Source organism: Xiphophorus maculatus, chromosome 4, assembly GCF_002775205.1.
Source record: "Xiphophorus maculatus strain JP 163 A chromosome 4, X_maculatus-5.0-male, whole genome shotgun sequence".
Lineage (NCBI taxonomy): Eukaryota > Metazoa > Chordata > Actinopteri > Cyprinodontiformes > Poeciliidae > Xiphophorus > Xiphophorus maculatus.
This window is the reverse complement of record NC_036446.1, coordinates 15,511,853-15,522,691: the sequence shown is the minus strand read 5'-3', so window position 1 is coordinate 15,522,691 and position 10,839 is coordinate 15,511,853. Positions and strand designations below refer to the sequence as shown.

The window sequence follows — 10,839 nt, the reverse complement described above, 5'->3', positions numbered from 1 at the left end:
ATAAAGGGACGACACTGACTCTGCTCACCCTTGAACACCTCTGGTGGAGACAGGCGGGGCTCATGAATGGGTGAGACCTGGTAACCAGACATAGAGGCCTTGGGGCTAGGAGAAGAGGTATGTCTTGGGGAAGAGGGGGAGGACATCTTATCAAGCATGCTCATCATTTCTTGCATGTTAGTTTCCAGGCGGCTAATGGCGCCTTCAACACTAGAACGCCACTCCTGTGTGGGTGACGGGTCCATAGTGGCCAGATTATTCTGTAAGGGCACTGGGTGGGGACCCGGAAATTCAACCACACACAAGAGTTGCAAAGGAAAAAGGTTTAATTAAATTTTCAGCTATTGGTGCGGCTCAGGATGTGGTCATCCAACACAGCACTGAGAAGAGAGGAGAGAAGGCTGGTGATGCACTGATAGGGGAGGGGTAACTTTGAAATGTTCGGCTTAACTGACCTGTAGTGCAATGGACGGGTGGAGCAGAGAATCCAGGAAGAGACTAAGACGGTTATCCAGGCAGAGGTCATACACAGGAGATCGGAGGGAGCAAACTTAGCTTGAGGGGCAGGCAATAGTCGATGGTCGTAGGGCGAAGCTTGGGTCAGGGTCCAGAAATCCAGAACAGTAGATATCCGAGGAGGGCTTGGCAGGAGGGGTCAATCCGTGGGCAGAAAAGGGTCGAAGAAACGCTGAAGGCTTACAAGGAAACGCTGGATCACTACTGGCTCGTGGCTGTCGATAATCTGGCAGGGAGGCAGAGGCTGAGAGGAGTTTAAGTAGGGCAGGGACCAGGTGGAACAGGCAAGCAATCAGCAGGCGCGGCAGGTGAACTGAATGAGTGTTAACGCACAGCATGGACAGGACAGAACATGGATCATGACACTCTGATCTATTAATCTGAAGGAATGAATCAGTATTTTGGTGAAGTTCATTTGTTTTCCCCAAAGACCTACTAGTCGAGCACAATCCACTTAAAAATTAGCTGAATTCTTTGTTGGAATTTTTGCCCAACTTGGTTATCAAAAAAAAAATAAATAAAAAAACTTTTAAAGATCTTCCTGAAGCCTGAAGAATTACTGCAAAACCACCTTAAAGGATTAGGAAATAATGCAATAAGCAATTAATGAAAAAAATAAAGATGTGGTTTAAAACTATTGCATGATCTGTATCTTGACTGTACTAGCAGTACAATAGCTGTTGTTAAAACCTTTTTTAAAATAATTTTTTTAAACATAGCCAGTAGGGGAACCAAAGCATCTCTCTCCATTGGGACACTATCTAACTCTAAAATAGGCCAAACCAAACAACTGTGTATTCTTATGGTCATAAGAATACGATCACCTTAATACCTCCTGAGCATTAAGGAGGTATTAATGCCCTGATTCACTTCTGCTCCTCCCAGAAGTGAGGGAGGAGCAGAACATGAAAACCAAATCTTTGCTTTGAGCATCAGTACAACAGGAGGAGCTCCCATATTACCACACAAGGTCCTGTGTGTTCATGTATTAAACAGATTAATACAGTATATCATATTAAGCTTGTCAACAAAAATACTGATAGTGTTATATATTTTACAATAATTGCTTCTTAGTGAGTGCCAGGATTAAACCCAGTCCACTTTGTTGCTTTCCACATATTTAAAATAAATCTTTATTGTAATCCAGCATCGAACAAGACACCAGGACACTTGAACTCCTGAGTTTGAGTCAGAGCAGGTCAGATTTCCTGGTTGAGAACTATTGTCTTAAATGTAGCAGGGCTGACTCTCATCTCTGATTCGGTTTGAGGTGTTCATAGACGGGATCTGAGAGTGTGGCTGTGGGAAGGAGAGTGTTTGGTCTGGAAGCCTCAGGGCCAAATCTTTGCCTTTTGTGGATGATGTGGTTCTGTTGGCATTTTCAGGCCATGACCTTCAGCGTTCACTGGAGCGTTTCGCTGCCGAGTGTGAATCGGCCCGGATGAAAGACAGCTCAGCCCCCCATTTTTTTTTTTTTACCACAAGTAATTCCTTTCAACAAAATTAGAGGCTTTAGACTAGTCTAGTGTTCCAGCAGCGACGGGAGATATGGACAGAAAGTGGGAAACTAGCTACAAAAATGCTAGCGGACATTCTGACCTTTCTTCTTAATAATAAATACAATAAAAGCTACATTTAATCAGAAAGTTAACACATCCAAGCTGACTGTGGAACTCAAATAGGTTAATCTCTTTTTATTGTGTCTTATAGTCTCACAGAGGATTATGAAATACCTTTGAAACAAAGGTCGTCTTACCGTACGTGCATCTACAGTACATGTGGTGTGCATGTCTTCACCCAGCATATCTGTCAAAATAATAAATTTAAGAGGAAGGTTTCATGCGTAGCTGCAGAACATTTTCTTTTAGTGTCTCCAGAGATCTAGAAAATTCACATTTCATGTCCTTTGCTTCCGTAAAAGCATGTGATGGAGCTCCAGGGTCTACTACTTATAATCATTTAAGCAGTTATAATACCCAAACCTAAAAAAACGCAACTAAGTTACAAAGAGTAATAACCAAGGTGAACACCAAATGAAAATTATCTCCTGAAAACAAAATGCGAAGCACTGACATGGATGGGAGATGAACCTGGAGGGGTGTTACAGTCTATGAGGTGAATTTGATTTCACATCTTTTACCTCTGGAAACTAAGCAGTCACTTGTTTTTATGTCTTGAACATGAAATAATTGAAAGGATTTTATAAATTGTTGTTTTAGATTAGATTTGACATGCTCCTTGAGATTTATTTACTTCACGAGCTAAATTGTCTGGATGCATAACTTGAAAAGGTTTGAGGTAAAATAAGTTGCTGCAGCTTTGTTTTAGACACTTAAATCATCTGTCTCTCCTTATGTTATCTATAACGGCTTACATGTTCGGAAAGCAGGAGCCAGTAAATAATGGTAAAGGAGAGACAGACACTCAAAACCAACTCTTTTCATTTCTGACACAAGCCGTAGTCACATCTCTCATAGTTTTTTTTTCTGTTGGGTTTTTTTTTTTTTCTCGGTGCCAAAACATACTCCGCAAGAACAGGGAAACTTCTAATTTTATTGGAGGTGGCAAGAACAAGAACAGATCTTTCTGGCCAGGACATTTTCTGCTTCTCATGAACTCAAGTGCAGAACTCTTGGGAAGTCCTCACATGTCATTCCCACTGCAGAATTTGTATATGGCAAGAACAGAACGCCATAGTTTAGTTCTTGCAGCCCTGGGAGAAGGATCTGTTCTTGCATTATGTGTACAGGCTTTTGATCTCATGTTCCTGCTCTCTATTTGTTATATTTGTTCCACAAGCAGCACATTTGTTTGTAAAGCATTTCTGTATAACAACTTGTTTCTTCCGTTTTCCAAAGAATCACTGAAATGAGGCATACATTTTGTTGACAATCCTGTTGTTCCTGTTAAAGAGCCTCCTGGTGGTTGAAGAAAAATCCACAGAAAAGCCGCACCGGGCTACAAGCCGCATGGTTCAAAGCGCGGGAAAAAAGTAGAAGCTTATAGTCCGAAAAATACGGTAGTTAGAATGGGAAATTTACAGGTGCTGGACCCAATGCATTTAACCTACACCTGGAAATTTTCACTATGTTAAACTAGAATAGATTTAAATCCTCTTAAACATAAATACAAAATCACCCTTGGAAATGACTTCTTGACAGTTTTGCTTGTAAACCTTGCTCACCATTAATACTATATTTACTGTCCTTCAGGTGTTAAAGATGAATATTTGTCTGCAGGATAAAAAAAAAAAATCAATACAAACAACTACTGTCTGTGCTTACAGGAATGGGTTGAGCAGTTTGCTGTGCTTGCTAAGCAGCAGGCTGCGTTGTGCAACAAAGACGCTTCCCTTCTCCACTCACTGAGCTTCGGTCACACTGGCTGGAACATACATCTCCCCGCTGATGGTGCCGCTTCGTTTTCCAACATCACTGATGACTGGTTTGAAGAGGGAAAATATTTTCTGTACTATAGTGGGCGATGCAGAGAAAATGCAATCTGTCAGCACTACACACAGGTAACCTAGAAATCTCCTTATATGTGTTTGGACTTTGTGAAATACTGTAATTATTCACAAGACTTGTAGTTTTATCTTTATAAAAAATAATGACTTGGAGTAATTGATCCAATTGCTGTTTGCAGCTGGTTTGGGCTACCTCAAGTCATGTGGGCTGTGCCAGCCAGCAGTGTCTGAGAGATGGGCTCCTCTGGAAGATATTTGCCGGGGTGTATTACCCAGAGTAAGTCTTGTCCTTTCTCTCTACATCAATATTTATTAATTTATTACAAAAAGGAAATAAAACGTAAAAATAATTAGTCAAATAATCATGCCAACTGACATGCAATTTTACATAATTTGTTAGAAAAGGAACAGGTAGACAATACAAGATCTTTTTATTTCCTGCCCCTCAATAGATTTATATAATTCTATGTTAAAGAATACAGATAGCTGTAGAAAATCGATCCAGCCACTGTGTCTCCCTGTGGCTTGCTACATACTGTGTGCTACTGGTGATGCAGGGGTAACTGGGAAATGAATGGTCGCCTGGTGACACCCTATAAGTGAGGGCCGTACTGCTCTCTCTGCCTGGCTCTTCCATGTCTGGCTGTTTCCGAATGTGGGACCATGTAGGCGGACTGTGTGGCAAGACTATTTAATCTTAAAAATGTATTTTATTCCTGAGATCATTTGAAGTGATTTTGTGTGGATTAGCATCCTGCTTGTTTTTATTTTTGAATCAAAAATTCCAAAGAACCCATGCAGAATGCAGCAACATGGCCGCCTTAATCTTACATCCTGCAAATGCGAGTGTGACCTGGGATTCACCGGCCGCTTCTGTCAGGGTAATGCTTGTTATTCTGTGTATATTTTGTCTTGTTATAATTCATAAACAGAAAGCTGAACAGTCGGATCTATATGTGCCTTGTCTGTTGGACAGTAAGATGCAGCATGGAGTGTTTTCACGGCCGTTTCAATGCTCCTGTGTGTGTGATGTGATGCTACGGTGGTGCTGAGTGCGCAGGTGAGCCCAGCTTGTCTTATTTTATTTTTTCTTTAAATTCCTTTGAATGTTAACCTCACCAGGCTGCAACAGAACTCTAACAGCCTGTACAGTACTCTATATATTTTACAACTAACTGCTGGGAAAACCGCCCCCAAAATAAAACATTTCTCACTTGTTAAACTGAGGTCAAAATAAACCAGCTTAGGAACCAAAAACCACCTTATCGTTACAGGTTAAGATATACATTTGTATACATTCAATACAATAAATATCATGCAACCAAATGGGAGTGTATACCTGGGGTCATCAAAAATGACTGGGAGCAAAGAATAAATACCCTGAAAAATGAGAATGGATCTCCAACTTAAGAAAAAAATATTAATTTGTTACATGTCATTGAATTAAGTTTGTCATACTTACTTTATTTACATTTGTTCAACATGACAGCTTAATAAACTTAAAACATTTGCTTGGAGGAACTTAATTTGATTTTACATTTTTTAAAAGTTGGCGCTCCATTCTCTTTTTTCAGTGTAGATACAATAATGGCCATAAAGTAAAGAACATAATCTGAAGAGCAGGCCAGTTTTAATAGCTTGAGGCAGAAAGTTGTGCAGCAGGTTCTGCTTTTGATTTTGCAGCACTGTTTGCAGCAGTTTAAAGAATTTATGGAGCGACTGTCAGGTCTCTGAAAGGGGTTGATGCCTTGTTTCTGCAGCACCTCTGAAACAGATTTTGCACAAAAAGCAGGAACTATAAATTTACCTTTTTGGATCCCTTCACTGTCCTCTGCTGGACCCAGGGCTCCCTTATATCTGATTCTGAACACATTCAACCACATGTTTTTATTTTATTTCTTATTCTCTCGGTCTGTGTTACATTTTCCTGCTGTTCATTTGGAGTCTCAACTTAAGGTTCAAATTTCCGGCTCCTCCCAAGAGCTATTGTATTCTGTACCTAGTGTACATCATTTTGTTTTTTTCCAGCAATTTTATTTTTTTATTTTATCTCAAAGATTTTTTGTTGTTAATTTGGAATTTTGTAATCATTTTGTATTGAGAAATATTATGTGTCTTAAGACAGCGGCTAACAATAAGTCAATAATACCAATGAAAGAATCAATTAGATTATTCCTGTCTCCAGAAATGATTGATTGAGAGGCAGTGTATATCCTGGACAGACTGCCAGTCCATCACAGGGCAACACAGAGATGATCAAAACAAATAATCATGCAGTCAGACAAGTTAACATGACATGAATGCTTCTGGACCATGGGAAGCCGCAGGAGCCAGGGAGAACCTAGTCATGCAGGGGGAGAACATACAAAATCCATGCAGAAAGACCCCTGGTCAAAATTCAAATCCAGGACTCTCAAAAAAATAAGCATAAATACTCATCAAAAAAATGTACACAAATCACTTCAAAACATGTTACTCTCTAGTGCAGGATGTTCACTATTCTTATGCAAAGTCACAATTTTAGCATTTATTCTATGTCATGACGAGGACAAAACCACTGGGAAAAATATCAAATTGTTGCATAATGATACAACAGAGCTCTGTTTATTTTTTTTCTTTCTTTTAGTGCAACCTTGTTGGTGAGTTAATTCTGTTTCTTTAATGTCACTTATATCTTGCAATCTCGTTTTGCTTATTTAAGAGGCATCTTGTGTTTGACATTTTCTTGAATAAAATGGGCTTATTCAATAAATCCATTAATACAGATAAGAAATAAACCAAACATTATCCGGTTCGGTTGGATGCTTGGATGTCCATCAGCTTTTACAAATACTTTCAAGTGTGGGAAAATATTTAAGACTGTATTTTGATTAAAACCCATGCCTGACTGTTCATATAATTATTTATTTTCTTTGTGTACTGACTACTTTTGTCATCAGAAAAGGTGCAGTTCCCCTTTTCACAGTTGTGATCTGATAATAGATGAAACTTGCTTTATGGTGTCTTCAGAAGCTGACAGCTACTATGGGGCCAAAACTCGCTGCCAGGTGAGAATATAGTAGCATCACAGAGAGCTGTGGCCAAATAAATGGAGATAGTTACGCTACCATTGAGTCAATGCATTTCTTTTTTTTTTTCTTTTTAACAAACAGGGACTTGGGGGGAACTTTAGCTGAGATTCACAGCCAGAAAGTTCAGGACCTCCTAGTGTTTTATGTAAGTGAGCTGGAGGCGAGCAATGAAGTCACCAACTTTGAAACGAGAAACTTCTGGATAGGTGCAGCCATTCACACTGGCACATCAAATAAACATTGGTATAAGTCTACACAGCAGGTCAGATTAGTTTGCATCTGTTTACTTTCTGTTTTAGGCCGTTTAGTGGGCACATGAATAAAGTGGTAATGTTTCTGTATTTTTTTTTTTTTTTTAGGTTTGACATATAAGCCTCTTAGAGACTCATTTTGCTGGGACACAGGAGAGTTCCTTCGATTCAGCAGCTTTGCCTTTGGGCAACCTGACAACCAAGGGTATGAAGCATATTTCACAGCAGACTTAAGCTGCTGTGGCGGGCATCATAAACACAGACAGCTAAGGGCATTGGGACTTAGATAAACAAATGAAACACATCAGCAGGTGAAAAAATGTGTTTCTGTATAGACGCTGGGTTTTTTCTGAACCGAGGACAGTAGTATTTCCTGATTTACTGATAAGTGGTTCACATTTATGCTCTTTGTTCTTGTAGCATAGTTGAATAATAATGCTACCTGTTAATTAAGAGATAATTATTTTTAAATGAGCAGATGTTTGGAGTTCAACATTGAAACAGCTCTTTCTTTTCTTGTAAGTAACACTGCAGGTGAGGCCTGTGTTTACTATTATTCACAGCTTCTCATTTTCTGTGCAGTTTCGGAAACTGTGTTGAACTGCAGGCACTGAGCACTTTCAACTGGAATGATCAGCGCTGCAAAACCAGGAACCGATACATTTGCCAGCATGGTAAGGCCCCTGCAGGCAGACACTTAATAGAAGTATGGAAGGAGGTAAAGGTTCTCTACATGCCCACTGCTGATACACAGTTAGACCCTCTTGTCTTAAAATACACTTGCTGACCACAGGATCTGTATTTGTGTGCGATGTCATCAGTGTGAAGCTTTTTCTGCCGAAGTTACAGCTCTTTTTGTGAATTGACAAAAACAATGTATCTGTATCTGTTCAGGAACAGAAGTTAAATAATGAGTTTTTGCTCTGAATGCAAAAAGGGACAGTGGGTTTATAAACTAAGTCATTTCTATTTAACCACAGGAGCATATTCATGGTGGTCTTCAGCGGAACAATGAATTGTTCTCTCATATTTCTCCCCCAAACTCAGTATTGTTGTGCATTTGTAGCACCAGCTGCACTGAGGCCAAAACCCAGCAGGCTGTGAAACTGAGCCGTTTGCTTAAAGGGTAACATTTGGTGCTAGAAAGTTACTACTTCTTTTATGTAACTGATATTGACTGGGAATTTTATACCCTTATTAAAAATTATGAAAAGATTACTTTGATATTCAAGTTTATAGTCAGATCTACAACCCCCAAGCTACGACTCATAAATTACTATTACTAGCCGGAATGTGTCAAAACCTCGGTGGAAGCTTAAAAACATGTTTTACTTTAGCTGGTTGGCTCTTTTTCTGCCCTTTTAAATTCCAGCTGTCGTTCGCTTGGCCTGCTGTTCTCCTCCGTGTCCACGCAATTAGCAGTACCTTGTGTCACTGGTAATCACTGGGGGTTAAGAGTAAAATGTTAATCTTCTGTGTCCAAAAAAACCCCCAACAACTAAATTCTCGGTGTGATAGTGACTACACGTTTAAACCTGCTTTTCAGTACAAATCAATCGCACTCAGTGCTTACCATCAAGAACCCCCAAGCGATCAATATTTGTCGTTTTCACAAAGACTCCCACTGTTTGGACACACATACTACTTACATTGATTGAGAAGAATGAGATGGTGGCAGATGTTTAGCGTTGTCCATTTACGGCTGTCTTTGCTAAGTTCTGGTGTGTCATCTGGTATCGATCCGTTGAAGCTGAATCTGCTCTGAATGCGGTCGGTGTTGCTAAGACACCAGCTTTTACAAACGGCTTTTTGGGGACCCGACTATGTCTCACTTCTTTGTGGTACAAAAATAGCACATTGTGGTCAAAAACGTTGCTTGAGGGTTGCATTTTGTCAAGAGGGCTTACTCTTGTAGTTGAACTTTTTATTAATTATGCTAACCGCAAGAGTTTATTCTTCCCCAGTCAAAGATTTCAGCAGCAAATTTCTCTAACAAAAATAACAACAAATAAAACAACTAAGGCAATTTAGAAAAAAATGCTCTACTTTTTTAATTGCTTAGAAAATGATAAGTGAATATCATGCCTAAGGCAAAGTCTGAATAGTGTTTCTACAGAGGAAGTGTATGCTTGGCATCCTTTTTTGCCCCATTATGTGCATGACAAGAATTTAACGCTTCATGTCTCATTAGCAACTTCTTCTTCTCACATCTTTTTACTGGAGTTGAAAAACAACTGAGGAACGGGCTCAGACACTTCCACACATTTATCTTCCATGTTTCTGTTCAGTCTCTTTCTCAGCATGGTGTATGTGTTGCATATACAATACGTTCATGGGCCGTGTGTGTACTTGTGCATTTTACAGATGCAGAGCAGATTGCACAGTGGGAGGAATCCAGGTGACCTGTATGCTTTCGGCTGAATGGATAAGTGTGGATTAGATCTACTATGTAAATACTGTGCATAATTGAATGTTTTATGAAGCATTTGCTCTTATTTTGTAAAGTCCACTTTTTGCTACTTGAATTTCTACTTCAATACTAATTGATAAAGGATTATCTTGTCGTACCAATTAGAAAAGTCGCTGTTTATTTGCTTTCTGCACTTTCAAAATGGGCCTCTTCTCTTTTTTCAAAAAGTCTTCCTGCTTTTTGATTGTACTCTTGCTCCAACAAACTTGTAGCAAATGGTTGAATTACCTGCTCAGCGTGTCGTAAAGTTCTGCAAAGGCCTGTTTATGACCCTTATATAATTAAAGGTGGAAGCCTGAAAAACATAAAATCTGTAAAAGTGGTAACATTAAAGTAAGCAATTATGGAAATTCTATTAGCCTACTTCACGCTGTCAGACAGGTTCTACATAAAGGACTTCTTGATTCTGCAGGATGTGTCGGTTTCTGACATTTTAAGCTGATGTGAGGGTTATAACATTGCCTAATGTGTAACTTCCCCTGCCACCCTCTCTCCACGAAACTGGAGTGAGGGTTAGGGAGTTAGGGGTGCCGGTGGGATTGTTTGCCCAGGGTGCCTAACAGGCTAGGACCGCCTCTGTTTGGAGGTCTGGTACAAATGGGCCTGAAAATTTAACCAAAAATGTGATTAACTGGTAGTTAATTCATGATTCGACATAAAGGCAATTACATATATTATTTCTACTAATGAATAAATGTAATTTTTTTGTCTGTCTGGTTATCGTTGTCCAATATTAAAACTTAGATTTAAGATTTTGGCATTTCCACAGAAAAGAAGTAAGAACCAGAGGAAATCTGGAAGCTTTTGCATGGCAGTGAATGAGTCACAAATATGCTTCAGTAACATGTACTGCACAGAAATAACTTGGAGTGACATTAATAAAGATCGTTTTGATTTGTAAATAAAACCATTTCTTTTCATGAGATTTTTTTCCCACTCTAACAAAAACCACTGCATCTGGGTTTCAATTTTTATAGGAGAGGTTATTTAAGTGCAATGAATGAGAACTTTAATTTAAGTCTGTAAGCAAAAAATCCTGCCTCTGTAAGCATCTTTCCAATTATC

The 10,839-nt window shown here is 39.3% G+C and overlaps 1 protein-coding gene across 1 annotated transcript; it reads left to right on the top strand.

Moving 5' to 3' along the window:
* Nucleotides 1-4,010: 4,010 nt before the first annotated feature.
* Nucleotides 4,011-10,593, top strand: LOC102225107 (C-type lectin domain family 18 member A-like). The gene is given in 10 exon segments (XM_023332380.1): nt 4,011-4,036; nt 4,540-4,612; nt 4,615-4,663; nt 4,762-4,863; nt 4,959-5,055; nt 6,933-7,040; nt 7,135-7,259; nt 7,413-7,509; nt 7,887-7,978; nt 9,669-10,593. Coding segments are annotated over 10 exon segments (807 nt in total). The 3' UTR covers nt 9,707-10,593.
* Nucleotides 10,594-10,839: the final 246 nt, after the last annotated feature.